The sequence below is a fragment of the Hippopotamus amphibius genome, chromosome 1 (assembly GCF_030028045.1).
Source record: "Hippopotamus amphibius kiboko isolate mHipAmp2 chromosome 1, mHipAmp2.hap2, whole genome shotgun sequence".
Taxonomy (NCBI): domain Eukaryota; kingdom Metazoa; phylum Chordata; class Mammalia; order Artiodactyla; family Hippopotamidae; genus Hippopotamus; species Hippopotamus amphibius.
Genome location: NC_080186.1, coordinates 219,386,200 through 219,401,390, shown reverse-complemented (window position 1 = coordinate 219,401,390; position 15,191 = coordinate 219,386,200). Strand labels below are relative to the sequence as shown.

Below are 15,191 nucleotides of genomic sequence, written 5' to 3'. Positions count from 1 at the left end.
CCATGTGCCAGAAATTTACTCCTCGAGGCATCTTTTGAAGTAGGTCTGCTTATGTACTTATTATAGATAAGGACACAGAAAAGTTGTCCAAGGTCACACAGCTAGTAAGTGGCAAAGCCAAGCTCTAAACCAACTAGATCTAAACTGACTCATCCCCTTCTTATATGCCGGGGAGGAATAATTCGGTCTTTGGGACCCAGTGAGCTGTAGGTGTTTGTTGGAGCCAACAGCAGATGCCAGGAGAACAGGAGACCACTACATTTCTGTAGACCTCTTACTGTCAACACACTGGTCTCCTCTAGTCTGCTGCCCGGACGCTGCCGCCTCTGTTGAAAGGGTCTCTCTCCTTCGACAGCATGGAGGACTCCGCCAATAAGACCAAGTGGCAAATCCTCACTTCCATTTGCTCTCAAACAACATCTTGTGCTCTACACCTTGGATCCGGCTAGCCAAACTCGAACTGTTATCAGCCACACAAAATCAACAGCACCATCCCAGGCCATAAAATGACTCTGCAAAAAATTCATCTGTGCGCTGGAGGTCAGCCAAGGGGCCAGATCGAAACTCTCAAGTTTGCCAAATCAGTCAATTCCACCCCAGACATAGCTCTCAGGCCCCAGGTCCACATCTAACATCAGGGTGGGGCGGAGGAAAATGCCCTAAGAAACTTGGCCTTCCCTGACTGCAGCACCTTCCACGGGGTTAGGCAGCTGGAGGGGGCCCCACTCAGTTCAGAGGCGTCACTGGGAGCCCTGGGATACATTCGTTGAAACATGTATCCAAGACCAAGCACTCAAGAGCAAATGCCTGTACACCAGCCCAGCGGAGGCTCAAGAAATGTCAGGCATTGGAAGAGAGGAATGTGTGCCCCTGGGTGCTAAAGTTAATTTGGGGTAGAACCAGAGAACAACCAAAAGAGAAAAGAGAAACTAGAAGCTGGCACACAACTGATGAACTGTTTTTCTGCAATCTTGTGAATCCTGAAAAATGGCCATACTGAATTCTAGAACCCTGAGCCAATCCCTTGTCCGGAGCTGCTTCTCCGGGTTGGCAGTGCCCTGGGGAGTGTCAGGCATCAGTCTGCCCCTTGCCTTATACCTGGTTGGAGCCCTCAGTAGCCACATATGCACATGTAAACTCTTCCAGACGATGGGCCCAGCCCTCTTGATTTTGTAATAAGCATCGCTGACAGACCACAGGAAATTGTTCCTTCCAGAAGCCCTGAACTCCAGGCCTGTATATTCCATTGCCTACTCAACTTCACCACTCAGATGTATAATGAACATCTCAAAGTTAACGTGTCCCAAACTGAACTGTGAAGTTTCCCTCTCAAACTTGTCCTGCCTTTAGTCTCGGTCAATGAGAGAACCATGTTTCCAGTTCTTCAGGTCAAAAACCTTGGAGTCAAAACCCACATCCAGTCCATAGAAAACCCCATCCCCATTGCCTCTATCCTCCAGATGTATGACATAGAAACAGAATCCAATTGTGTGTATCACCTCCAAACACAAGCTGAGGTCATCACTCTCCCAGGTTATTTATTTATTATTATTTTTAAATTTTATTTATTTTATTTTATTTTTGGCTGCGTTGGTTCTTTGTTGCTGCTCTCTGGCTTTCTCTAGATGTAGTGAGCAGGGGCTACTCTTTGTTGCAGCGCATGGGCTTCTCAGTGCGGTGGCTTCTCTTGTTGCCAAGCACGGGCTCTAGGCACACGGATTTCAGTAATCGTGGCACTCGGGCTCTAGAGTGCAGGCTCAGTAGTTGTGGCACACGGGCTTTAGTTGCTCTGCGGCATGTGGGATCTTCCCAGAGCAGGGCTTGAACCCGTGTCCCCTACATTGGCAGGCGGATTCTTAACCACTGCACCACCAGGGAAGTCCCTCTCCTGGGTTATTTATAACAGCCTCCTAAAAGGTCTCTTCATCTCCACTTCCTCCTCCTGTGGCTATTCTCACCCAGAAGCCTCTGTTTTCTTTTTAAAAATAAGTCAGATCCAGTTGATTGAACCTGGTGTACCCCCCAAAAAAATAAAATATAATAATAAAAAAAAAAAAAAAAAAAAAAACCCAGCCATAGCCCCCCAAAAAAAAAATTAAAAAAAAAAAAAAAAAAAAAAAAAGTCAGATCACATTACACTCAGCTAAAAAAAAAAAAACCCTCCAAAGGCCTCTCATCTTACTCAGAGTACTTATAATGGGAAATTCCCTGGCAGTCCAGTGGTTAGGACCCCACGCGTTCACCACCAAGGGGCCAGGTTCAATCCCTGGCTGGGGAAATAAGATCTTGCAAGCCACACAGGGTGTGGCCGAAAAAAAAAAAAAGTACTCACAGTGTCCCACCAAGCCCTACTGACCTCCTCCTAATCCTCTCCCCTGCTCCAGCAACCCTGGCTTCTTGTTCTTCCTTGAATATGCTCTGCCTGCTCCTACCCCAGGGCTTTTGCACTTGCGGTTTTCTTTGCCTGAAGTGCTCTTTCCTTCTTCCCCCAAACAGCACCACAGTTTCTCTGTGATAGTTTTGAAATATGTTCACAAATTCTTTGATACTTTACCATTCAAGAGGTGGAGCTTAATCCCTTTCTCCTTGACTTAGTGACTAAGTTCTAAGGAAGAGACTAAAACAGAAGTGACTGTGTGGGACTTCTAAGACTATGTCATAAAAGGCACTACAGCTTCCTCCTCATTTGCTCTCTCTTGGATTACTCACCCTAGAGGAAGCCAGCTGCCATGTCATGAGAACACTCAAGCGGAGAGGTTCACATAGTGAAAAACTGAGGCCTCCTGCCAACAGCCATGGGAGAGAGCCACCTTGGAAACAGGTCCTCCAGCCCCAGTCAGGCCTTCAGACAATGCAGCCCCAGTAAACTGCTTGACTTCAGCCTCATGAGAGATCCCATGCCAGAACCACCCTGCTAAGCTGCTCCCAGATTCCTGACACTCAGAAACTGAGAGAGAGAATAAAGCTCTGTTGCTTAAAGCTCTACATTTGGGGATAATTTCTTATACAAAGATGGATAATCAATATGTTGTTTTCTCACTCCCCTCAAGTTTTTGCTGCAATGTCACTTTCTCAGACATGCCTTCATTAACCACCCTATTGAAACTGGAATCTCCCTAGCACTCCCCAGTCCCCACCAGTGATTTCTTTTTTTCCATAGCACTTATCACCTTCTAATATTCTGTATAATTTACATATTTATTTTATTGCCTTTCTCCTCATTAAAATACAAGTTCCATGAGGCAGAGGATTTTGTCTTTCATTTATTGGCATATGGTCAGCACTCAACAAACATTTGCTGAATGAATAAATGGATGTATTCCTCAGCTTCACCCTCCACATTCACTTCCTGAATTCAAGATGTATCATTTTTTAAGCTTGTTCTGATGTTATTTTTCTAAGGACTCAGTCTGGGCTGATCTTTTTTCACTACCACATGGGCTAGGAAAGGCCACCAGCTTTCAGATAGTGACAAGGTCATCCAGTCTCTTTCCTAAGAACAGGTCTGCTACAAAGACAAGCACCTTGAAGGCTGGTGGGTATGTCTTTCATACTTGACCGATGATTGGTTTCCAAGGAGTTTAATTTAGTCAAACAGGCTCCAAAAGACACAAACAGTCCAAGCGGCAGATATCCCAAGTAGAGTCTAATCTGATTGTCCTTGGTGCCAGTACATTCAAATCTGTCATGTGTGGCCAGCGTGCAGTCATGTGGCACCAGAGGGGCAGCTGTATCAACAGGCTCCTTGCAGGTCCGCACACGACGTGGCCACAGAGACTGAGTTTCAAATAAGGGAGAAGGAAAGAATGAGTAGGGAAAGGAGAAGGAAACCCCCTTGTACAGAAAGGAACTGCTGGCAGGCCTGTGTAGGGAGGAAAATCCTATAGTCAGGGCTGTGTTCTTAGAAAGCTGCATGCCAACTGCTGTTGTGTAATCGCCACTGCTGGTTATTTGCTTGTTAGCTGGGCGTGCTCTGGGGCCTTTCCAGCAGGTGGTATAACCTGACACTTTGACCAGGATAGCTCTACCCGCACACAGATTGCCACAATGGCCTTGGGATACAACGTCTGTTCGGTTGTAACGATCAAAAAGCCACATAATAAAAAGACATTTTCCGAGTCTGTGTCACCGTGTGCTCTCTGGGTGACAGGTGCATCCAGGAGGAACAGTCAGTATATCTGGTTCAGGGCCTTGCTCCACATTAACCAGCTGTGGAGATCACTTTACATCTTTGGGATGCGGTTTCCTTAGCTGAAAAATGACCTTTTTAGCTCCCCTAATGCCCTCTGCCTGCAACTTCCTCTGAGTTGCTGGAGACCCACAGCAAAGAACCACAGGCTGTATGTGGGTAAAGCAGGTAACAGAGAACCTGGCCAGAGCAAGTGGCGTTGATATTCACAGTAGGAATAATCTTTGGCAAGTGGCCCAGCAAACCCCTCCTGCTAGACCCTGCCCACTCTGCCTCCCCGATGCAGCCCTCTCTCACCCTCCTAGCCATCCAACCCACAGAGCCCAGGTCGCCACCCTTCCCTGTTTGCCTCCCTCTGACCCCTTCCTGGAGTCTCCTTCTCACTTGTGTCATGAGCTAAGCCAACTCATTCTTTACCGCAGTGACAAATGACTGGGAACAACTTGCTGTATCAGGTATGCAAGGTGTTCACACTTTCAAAAGGTTAAGGCAATTGGCGTTAACTGTTGACTGGGTTTCAGGCAAAGCGCACGGGACCCCAGGGAGCAGTGGCAGGGATGCGGAAGGCCGCAGGGCTCATGGCGTGCCCCTGTTGGGGCTGAGCCCTTGACTCACCTTTCCCAGCGCCCTGGCCTCTGGTGTGGAAACTGGCACAGTTAATGCCATGTCACATGTCACCGGGCAGGTTACAAATAGCACGGGGATTAGCACACCAGTCCCAAAGCGACTGTTTAATTCCGGCAAATCATTAGCGACTGAGAACGGATAAGGGGAAGAGTGTTCGACGGCAAAGCGGGACTGTGCCCAGACGTGCCAGTCCGGGAGCGAGGACTGCAGGCCCGCACGGTTCGGGCATGGAGGACCCTGGGCTCACACACTAATGGAGCGCACCTCTCTGTGACCTGGTGTCTCTGTAACCTGTTCTTTAGGGAGCTCGTGGCGAGAGGCCTGTTCCAGTGACCCCAGCCGAGGTCTCCGGAGCGGCAGGAGGGCCACAGGCCCCTGGGTGGACACGTCCCAGGGGGCTTGGCAGCGGGAGCGCGGGGACCTCTGCCTCGGCGGCGGCTACACCGAGGAGGGGAGCGGGCGCTGCCCTTTCTCCCCCCACCCCCTGACCAAATTCTGGGCTCTCGGCCCCGAGGGGAGCCGGCTCCCCTCCCGCCGCCTGGATCTCGACCGTCGCCTCGCAGCTGGGACAGCCAGGAGAACCCCCACTTGCCGCCCCCTGACCGCAGGGCCACGGGCCCAGGAGGAGGCGGCGGCAGCGGCGGGTGCATTGGCTGGGCTTCGCCGCGCGCGCGGGCGCGGACGCGGAGGCCGCGGGGTCCGGCGCCCCCAGCTCTCCGCCGCGGAGCCGGGCGCGCCTCCGGCCCCCGAGGGGCGGCTCCCGGCTGCGGCCGGCCCCCCCCACCCCGTCCGGCCGGCCCTGCCCGCGCCCCCTGCTGCCGCGCCCTCCCGGCACCACCTCCTCGGTAAACACCGCGCAGCCCGCCCTCTGCCCCCCGCCGGGCAGGTGGGAGTGCACGGTGCGGCCCCGCGCTCTGCCTGGTGCCCACGGCCCCGCGCTGCCCGCCGACTGCCGGCGCACGCACACCGCTCTCGGGACCGAGCCTCAGGTAAGCTCTCCTGTGCGCCCCGGGAGCCCGTGCTGCGCGGCCGTGGGGCGGCCGCTGAGGTGTAGGGTCCGGGCTGGGTGCGAGGAGCGGCGCAGCGCCGAGGAAACGCGCGGAGCCCTCCGCCTCTCCAAACCCGCAAAGCTCTTTCCCGTAGAGGACTTTGCCTCTCCTTGCGTCAATATCCAGCCACAGAGAGCTTTGGACGTGGTGACATGCTGCTGATTTGGAAATGTCCTTTGGGAAACAGCGTTGGGGAGGCGGATTTGGCTTTGGGGAAATGAAGTGTAGGTTGGTATCTGGAAAAGGCTTGAGTTCCTATTAGTGCAGATGTCTCTGGGTCAGTTTGTGAGCGCATCGGGGGGTGGGGGGTGGGGGTGGGTGCGGGGGCAAGGGAGAAAGAACGAACCACCCACGTACTATTTTGGATGCGAGATTAACACCTCTGCCGGGTGCTTCGTCCACTAGTCCATGCGGAAGCTACAGATCCAGTTTTAGCCTTTACTAGTATTTGGGAATTTGCCTTAACGCATATGAAGGTTTGTGTCTCACGTCAGAGTCAAGGTACCAGTCCAAGGTACAATGAACTGATAGGACTTTGTAGCAGAGAGTCACCCCTCACCCATATCTCCAGACCAGCATTACAGGATTCAGAATTTTTTTTAAATTAGTGCAATACTGTAAGTGTTTGTTTCAGCTTAATTGCATCTTCATAAATACAGTTTGTCCAAGTTTAAAGCGAAAGCTTGTCTCCCACCTCTCCTTCCTTCTTTCTCCAACTTCCTTCTGATTGTATCTTACTTTTTCCTGGAAAAGTACTTCCTAGCATAAGACCAACTGTTTCTTTTCTTTACCTAAACTGACCCTACTTGGACAAGATTTGGGTTTGTCCAGATGGCCTTGGCTTTAGAAACTCAATCTTGAGCTCCTTCCTGCGACCATGGATGCAAGTGGCACAAAATATTTTAAAAGTTTTCTTTCCTTGAGCAAGTGAAAATGTTCTTCATACTTGGGTTGTCTTTTTGAATGCCTCAAAGGGTCTTGGAAAAATATTCCATTCATTAGAGTAAGACAAGATAAATGGATAATGAAGTCAGTGCGTGTAAAGTAAACTCTTTACTCACTGCTCAGGGTACATTTAATATATGAGACCCTTGAAGTACAGGGCTTGGGTGGTCTTGTGGAAGGTGCTTTCCCACTCGATTTCATGTATACTCTTCTTTCAAAGGCGAGTTCTGTTGCTGTTTAGTGTTTTGTAACTGGTGATTTTAACCGGGTCTTATTTAATAAGTTGGCTTATTAATAAGTCAGCTTATATAATAAGTCGGCTGCTTATTTTTAACTGGGCCTAAATCTTTTTTGTGGAAGTAGGTAGCACCACGGAGGAGGGTGAACAAGAGGCCACCTGCCCACCTAGGGGACAAGGTGCTACCTGACTCACTGGGCAAGATGCCCCTAGGTCATACCAGATCCCCCTGGGTCATACCAGACCCAAACAGCCGGGCCACCAGATTTCAGGGCAGCCTCAGTATGTGCCTGACTGAGAACTCAAGAGTCACATTTTGACAGAATTAACTTAAAATCCACCAAACTCACCGTTTCTGAACCACCTTCCCATTCATTTGAAATTGTTGAACTTGGGTCTCCTGTAGATGTAGCCTTAGAATAAAGCACAGAAATGGAAAGTTGCTGCAGTCTAAAACAGGAAATGGAAAGTTAGTTACTGAACAAAAATTTACCCACTTGGAAATGCTCAGAGCAGCTGTGATGAAATGTGGGATGGTTGTAAATCAGAAACAATGCCTGTGGTTCTTCCTTCACTCACCATTGTTTTTTTGTTTTTGTTTTTTTTCGGCCTGGGGAGCTAAGTCTATAAAACTCATAACAGGAAAAGCCACACCCAGTTACTTTTGTTGTACGGGTTTTGATTTTCCAAGATAGTCTTAGGTACATGGTAATTGCATTTCCCTTTCTTGCATATCTTTATAAAATTACATATTCAGGAGTTTCTGAATACCACTTCCTCTGACTCATGAACCAACCCATTGTTCTACAGTGTATCAGTTGCCCAAAGTTCTATTCCCTGATTTCATCCTAGCCTGATTTGGGAAAAAGAACAGGGCGGGTCAGGAACACCTGTGCCCTCTTTAATTTGGTGTTTGGTTATGTCTGCAGAGTTGTGGAAACTGTTGAAGGGAAGGAACACATCCCACCCGCCTCGCGGAAGGGGCCTTTTCTGGCCATGTCTCCTGCAGCTGCTGCAGAGCCAGATGAGGTCCAGGGAGACAGGCACGTCAGCAAGCTCATCTTCTTCCTTTTTGTCATCGGTGCCATCCTGCTCTGTGTGGGAGTCCTGCTCTCCATCTTTGGGTTCCAAGCGTGCCAGTACGAAACCCTCCCAGAATGCAACATGGTGCTGAAGATCGCTGGGCCCGCGTGTGCCGTGATTGGGCTGGGGGCTGTGATTCTGGCCCGCTCCCGGGCACGACTTCAGCAAAGTGAGGAGCGCCTGCAAGGCAACCTGGGGGACTCCGACCGAGCCTTCCTCTGTGGGGAGAGCCGCCAGTTTGTGCAGTGTCTCATCTTCGGGTTTCTGTTCCTGACGAGCGGCATGCTCATCAGCGTCCTGGGCATTTGGGTCCCTGGGTGCGGCTCAGACTGGGTGCAGGAGCCGCTGAACGAGACAGACAGTGCTGACGCAGAGCCCCAGATCTGTGGATTCCTGTCCCTGCAGATCTTGGGACCCTTGATTGTGCTTGTGGGACTGTGTTTCTTCGTGGTTGCCCATGTTAAGAAGAGAAACAACTTGAATGGGGGCCAGGATGCTTCTGAAGATGAAGAGAGACAGACCCAGACCCTGGAGCCCGTCCAGGTCACTGTAGGTGGGTGGCTCTCCTTCCTGTGCTGGTTCATATCACCGTGGCTGTAGCATCAGGGCTTCACTGAGCTGCTCCCTGGTCTGGCGTAGATTCTCTTTCTTCTTCTCTCTCTTTCTCTCTCTCTCTCTCTCTCTCACACACACACACACACACAGACAGTTCTGCTGCTGTCGGTATCCCCATAAGAATCCTTGAGCACATTTCCTCCCAGCAATTCCTTATTATCTAGCAAAAGCATTGGGACATTAAGTTGTGACCTTGACGGAGGTCACAGAGCAAATAAAGAGGAAAGTGAGAGGATACGTGAGGATAGTCTGGGAGCCTTCTACCACCTAAGGGACCTGCGAAAGGACCCTGTTTCCCCTGTTATTCTCCCACTGAACACTTATGGCACTTCTGGTTGTTGGAAACATGGGTTCTCATCCCTGGTAATCTTTGACTGGCTGTCCTCGGAAGTCCTTAACCTCTCCTGGCCCTACTTTATGTATCTGTAAAGTGAGCATGGCATTTCTAAGATTCCTGTCAGCACTAACATTCTAGGATTCTGAGTCTGTCATAAGTCCATCGGTCTTCCATGTTTTGAAGGAGCCTTCTGTACTGTTTTCTGTGTTATTTTTCATTTTCTGTAATTTCATCCTTGGCTTCAGGGTCAGGGCAAAGTTTGGAAGCAGTGGCATAGACGAAGATAGAGTGGGACAGCACCTGTCACTTCTTTCAAGAGCTGGATCACCATTTCCCAGAGCCAGGCCCCCACAGAACCACATCAGTAGCTTTGGCCTCACCTTCACACAGTCAAAGAAAACCCCCCATCGCTGCTCAGTTTTGCAAATCACTTTTATTTCATTCTCCCACCCTGAAGCCACAGCCTTAACATCTAAAAGGCTGGGCGGGCAAAGAGGATTACAGAGCAGACACGGTGGAGGAGCAGGGAAGGAGGGTGGCAAGTGAGATGTCTCTCATGGGTGGGGCTATCTGTCGAGCTGGCGGTACCCACTACAGGAATTCACTGGGCTGTGGACCTTGCATGGCATTGGCCTCAGAGAGAAAGGGCAGATGGATTTACAGATGATCTTTGTGTTCAGCCAGGGTTGAAGCTCCCAGCTTACTTATTTGTGCGCTTATGTACTTCTGATGACAACATCACTATTAGTTATATGTTAATAATAGCTAACACATATGTAGGGCTCTTGGGCCAAGTAGCCATCTAAGTTTTAGCATGTGCTGTTCAAGGACCTGTTGTGTGAAATTCATTCACGCGTACAACCATCCACTGAGGCAGATGCCCTTGGTGTCTTCATGTTAAAGATGAAGAAACTGAGGCTTAGGGATCCCAAATAATTTGCCCAAGGTCACAGACTCGCAAGTGGCAGAGCCAGAATCCTAACCAAGTGGGCAGGCCTATGCTGTGGTCCTCGTAGAGTGCCCTCCCCGAGCACTTGCTGTCATTCTGTCTCTGCAGCTTTCATCCTTCACCAGGTGTCCTGGGTCACTGTTGCACAATGAAAGGGCTCGCCCAGTATTATGGATGTTCTTAGTTCTTTCTGGGAACACGGTGGGATCCAAGTCAATACACTCATGAGGTGGTGCTCATGGTCTTGCACTGAGTGGGCAGCATTTCGAGGTGTGCCCTTTGGCTTTACTGTCAGGGAGTGTCGGAGCCCAGCCCTCCTCTGGTGTCTGGGGTGGGGGGCAGCAGGGAGCAGGGCTGGTGCTGAGGTGCGGTGACTCCTGGGCAGTCTGTCCTGGTGTTGGCGCGGCATAGTGTAAAACCGTTTCCATGTAACCGTTTAAGTCCTATCAAACCTGAGGAAATCTGGCACCCTAATTCGTTGTCTTTCTCTCCTTTCATATTATGGAATAGGGTTTACATTTTTAGAAATTATGCCTTTTAGCACAGTTGTTAGGACGCTAGACATCGTCTGTCAGTGGTCAGTTCTGCCTTATGAGGGAAATCGGGGTGGTAAGAGGCAGTTCTTGGGTAAGTGCCAGAATTCAGCTCTTCCCAGAATGGAAGCCAGAATAGATGAACCAAGATGCATGGTATCTGCATGGTGGGCACACCGCGTGCCGGACCCTGGATGCACAAGCAGGTGTGTGATCACCTCGCAGAGGACATCAAGTCTTGCAGGACACAGTGACGGGAAACCCCAGGGGGTGGGACTTGCAGGGCGAGCAGTAGGACTGGGAGCTGACCTGGCAGAGGGATGGATAAGCCTCAGAGACAACTGGAGACTTTGAATACTTCCTTGTCTGCGTTTGATAGGCGATTGGCCTGCTGTAGAGGCGTATTTCCAGATCCTTTGTCCTACAATGTGTAATTAAAGTAAACATTCAACCTACCTTCCTCTGACCTACCAAAACCTTCTGAAAAATTAAATGAGAATTTAATTTACTTCCTGCAGGGAAGTAAAGTCCTCTTTCCTCCTTCATTCTTTCTGAGCTGTCATTTGGTGCTGCCAACTTATCAGAGGCTGCCCTCAGACCTCTTTATAGTGGTGCTGCCACGTGTCTAGAAGGTTCTGGGCAACTCATCTGTTACATTTTATTTTGGAATCAGGGTACAAATTAGAGCTTGCATCTGGCCTCCAGTTCTCTTCCCCAAAACACAGGGATGTCTTCTGGAGTGACAGAAATGCAAAAAAAAACCCTAGCTTTTCTTTGAGTTTGACTTTCTTTTGTAAAGCTTGGAAGAAACGTTTGTAGGTAGACTCTGGACATAGGGATGATGGGCTGCATTGTGGCTGTACTGTCATTTGTTCAGAGGCTGAAACTGCATTTGAGAAACAAAGGCACTTTATCCAACGGCTAACTTTTGAAGAATTAAAATTGTAAGTTGAAAACAAGAAAAGCTTTGCAGCAGTAGACATCCCAGGGGAGGTAAGGAATATCGTTAGCAAATGCTTCACAGAAATACTTTAGCTCAGACTTGCTATGAAATATAGGCCCACTATTTTTTTTTAATGTGGTAAGATAGACATAACATACAATTGACCAATTTCATCATTTTTAAGTGTATAGTGGTATTGAGTACATTTCCCATGTTGTACAACCACCACCACTATCAATTCCTAGAAGTTTTCCATCATCCTGAACAGAAACTCTGCCCCCATTGAACACTAACTCTGATCGCCCTTGCCTGCAGCCCCTGGCAACCTCTGCCCTCCGGCTCTGTAAATTTGATAGGCCCACTTTTAAATTCTGGTGTTTTGACCCCTCCTGTAGATGGGCCAAATATAGAATTAATTTCCTTGGCCCTTGTTCATTTGCTTGCATTTATTACTCATCTGTCTTCACTGAAATGTTGTGTTTCCATAGGTGATGCCGTGATAATATTCCCACCCCCTCCACCACCTTACTTTCCTGCGTCTTCAGCTTCTGCAGCTATTCGGAGTCCTGGGGCTGACAGTCTGATCCCAAATGAAAATCCACCTTCATATTACAGTATTTTTAACTATGGGTAAGACTTTCCATTTGAACTTCAAGAGTAGGAACATTTGACCTTTTCAGGCCTGTGTCTGCATTCAGGCCAAATCAGCTTTAAGGTTATGGTACAGGTGTAACCATCCAAGTGCAAGTATCTTTTTTGCTGACATTATGCCAGAATTATTGCCTTGATATTCATAGTACCTTTCAGGAAACTTTGGGCAGCACATAAGTTAAAAATTATAAAAGTGGTTATGCCAGGTTAACGTGAAGCCTTCTCGGGGCATCTTTACGTGCTCCTAGCAGGGCTGATCCTCAAAATGCTGAACAAACCCGTCAGCCAGCCTGAGCGCTGGAGCAGAACTTGGGAGGCCCCTGCTAAGTTAGATTTTGATGCTTTAGATCGTGGGAGGTGTGCGGGTCCCACGGGACCTCCAGCAGGTACAGAGGGTTTCAGTATCTAATGGAGGTACTAGAGTGACTGGCTAAAATCAGCCTACACCCTGACTTGACCACACTGGGCTTCTCCCCTCAAGATTGAGTTGTTCCCTGGGCCTCAGAGCCTTCTCAGACTGACTGAAGAGAAATATAAGATTCCCATCCCCATGGGCCATGCTTTCCACGTGCCACAAATTAGGAGGGTCGGGTTGAACAGTGTAAATGTGTTTTTCCTTGAGGCAGAGGGATGCCGTTGAAGGTTGTGGAGTCACGGCTAGAAGTGGTTAGCACAGCTTGTGATGGGGAGAGGCTGGGGGTTGCCAGGCCCGTTAGGAAACCAATTCTCATGGACAGGCTGAAGGTAACAGGAGCCTGGGACTGTGGTGGTCAAAAAGGGAGAAGCGTGGGAGGGAGTCTGCAGTGGGGGACAAAAGGGAGGAAGAGCAGAGGTCATGATGTCGAGTGAGTGAGAGGGACAGGGAACGTCCCTGACTGAGGAGGACAGAGACAGGGGCTGTCCTCTGCCTCTGAGGACAGAGGAGAAGATGGTGAGCTGGCTTGGGTGGAGGGAGAGCGAGGTGTGGGCCTTTGAGGTAGATCAGATGGGCTGGGCCTCGGGAGAGAGTTGGACCGGGCCTTAGGAGAGAGTTGGGGGTACTGGAGATGGAATGGCAAAGAGCTTGCTGAAACCAAGAGGGCAAGATGTCAGAGAATTATGCAGAATCCACGGGTGGGCAAGGTGTGACAGGAAGGAGTTCTGGGAAGTGTCAGCGATGAGCAGGGCGGGAAAAGGCTCTGTGCCTTCCCAAATGGGAAACCGGGATGTAGGACGTGAAGGAAGGATCACTGGAAATTCACATGGGGCAAAGCAGGACTCTGTAAAAATGGACTTGTGAGACACTGAGACACGTGCATTTTTTAAAGCAGTGAGAAGTAGAAGCTGAGAGATGCCATGAGTGTGCTCGGGACAGGTGCTGCCGTACCTGGACGTTCACGTTTCACGGCACATGTTCCCGTGCTTCAAACCGGGCAGTGACCTGGGATGAATGCAGGAGTTCCCCTGTGTGGGTGAAAGGGAGGTTAGGTTCTGGACATTTGTAGAATTCTTTGTATTCTTTTCTCCAATGATGAACTTCCCAGAGCCCTAAAATAAATGTCTATTTCTGCTGCTACTAAAAACTACTCCTACTGCTGCTACTATGACAGAGTCTGACTTTTCTTACATTACCTCATGTCATTCCCATAGTTGCTTAGAAGGTAGGCAACTGTCATCATCCCCATTTTACGGACGAGGAAACGGAGGTTTAGAGAAGTTAAATAACTTGCCCAAGCGCAGACAGCTAGAGAGCAGAAGAATGGAAATTCACATGCAGGTACTCCCTTTGCTAGAGTCCACTCCATTAATCAGTACACTTTCCTGCCTCCCTTCAAGTTTTTGGCTTAATGATTTAATTTTCCATTTGCATAAGTTAGTCTCCCTTATGCTAGCTGTCTCAGAAGATGAAAGAGCAGAGAAGTGTAACTGCGTGTGCCCGTGTTCTTTTCGGAAAGCGTCCATCTGTTTGTGCGCTACATCTTTTCAGTGATAAGGGGAATGACAACAAGGAGTGAGACAGTCTTAAAGTCACAATCAGCTCTAAGGACGGTGAGGGGTAAGAAATCAGAACCTATCTATGCAGAGTAGAATATGGAAGAAATTACTCTGGAGACCTTGCACATGCTTCCAAATGTGTCTCATTACGCATGTGAAAAGGACCTGGTATTTAAGGCATGTGACTGAGTGCCTACGCTCCCTTTCATGCTCGCTCTCCTTCCTTTCCATAGGACCCCAACTCCTGAGGGCCAAGGCGCAGCCGCTGAGAGAGATTATGACTCTGTCTATACTATTTCTGGGACTGCTTCATCCTCTGAGACCTCACACACTCCTCATCTCTCATCCGAACTGCCTCCCAGATACGAAGAAAAAGAACCTGCTGCCACCACGTCCTTGTCTCCATCTTCTGAGCCTTCTCCTCCCTGAGCCATGGACTCCAGTTCAGTTTTATATGGAATAAATCACTATTTTATTTAATTTGTTTTTCTAATAAAAAATACAACAGAATCGACAGTGTGCTGACTTCCTGGTATAGCGTCAACCTCAATAACGAACCTTCCAGGTTAAGCTGTCAGTGCTTAGGACCACAGGAGAGGCACGGGGCCTCCAGCCAGGAACTTAAGCTGGTTCTCTCATTGAGACCTGCTACTCCGGGAGGTGGGTGGGATCATTCATATTGGTGGATGAAGAAACAAAGACTCAGAGAGGCTAATTAACTTATTCAAGGTCACCTTGCCTCTAAAGCGCGAAGTTGGGTTTTGAACCCACCTAGCTGGTTTCTGAAAGCCAGGTGCATATCTCTACCCCATGTTGTCAAAGGCCAACCAAAAGCATTGGTTAATGTTTAGCTTGGCCCATTGGGTTTCCAGTGTTAATTGCTTCTCGGGCAGAAAAACCAGATTACTCTCCTCATTTCTTTATTATTCCTTCCTCTTTTCCCCTTTCCTCTCCCTCTCCTCTTTCTTCCTCCTCTTCCTATTCCTTTTTTCTTTTCTTTTTTCTTTCTTTTTTTTCATTCTGAAAGAAGGTAGTTAGGGTTACTAATTTACACTGAG

General features: G+C 49.0%; 1 protein-coding gene across 2 annotated transcripts; it reads left to right on the top strand.

Annotated features, from left to right (window-relative positions):
* The first annotated feature begins 5,672 nt into the window (after positions 1-5,672).
* On the top strand, positions 5,673-14,633 carry TMEM171 (transmembrane protein 171). Of its 2 annotated transcripts, XM_057698848.1 has the most exons (4): positions 5,673-5,805; positions 7,978-8,684; positions 11,997-12,138; positions 14,367-14,633. In XM_057698848.1, the coding sequence occupies exons 2-4, from the start codon at positions 8,045-8,047 to the stop codon at positions 14,560-14,562; spliced, it is 978 nt and encodes a 325-aa protein (XP_057554831.1). In that variant the 5' UTR covers positions 5,673-5,805; positions 7,978-8,044; the 3' UTR covers positions 14,563-14,633. The 2 variants fall into 2 exon arrangements, with proteins under 2 accessions (XP_057554831.1, XP_057554840.1); XM_057698857.1 differs by lacking the exon at positions 11,997-12,138 and having other exon boundaries at positions 14,367-14,628.
* Positions 14,634-15,191: the final 558 nt, after the last annotated feature.

Excerpts from the sequence above, each read along its gene's own strand:
- TMEM171 (XM_057698848.1), top strand. The coding sequence starts at position 8,045 with ATGTCTCCTGCAGCTGCTGCAGAGCCAGATGAGGTCCAGGGAGACAGG. Across the intron at positions 8,685-11,996 it reads GCCCGTCCAGGTCACTGTAG|GTGATGCCGTGATAATATTC; the intron begins GTGGGTGGCTCT and ends GTGTTTCCATAG. Across the intron at positions 12,139-14,366 it reads TACAGTATTTTTAACTATGG|GACCCCAACTCCTGAGGGCC; the intron begins GTAAGACTTTCC and ends TCCTTTCCATAG.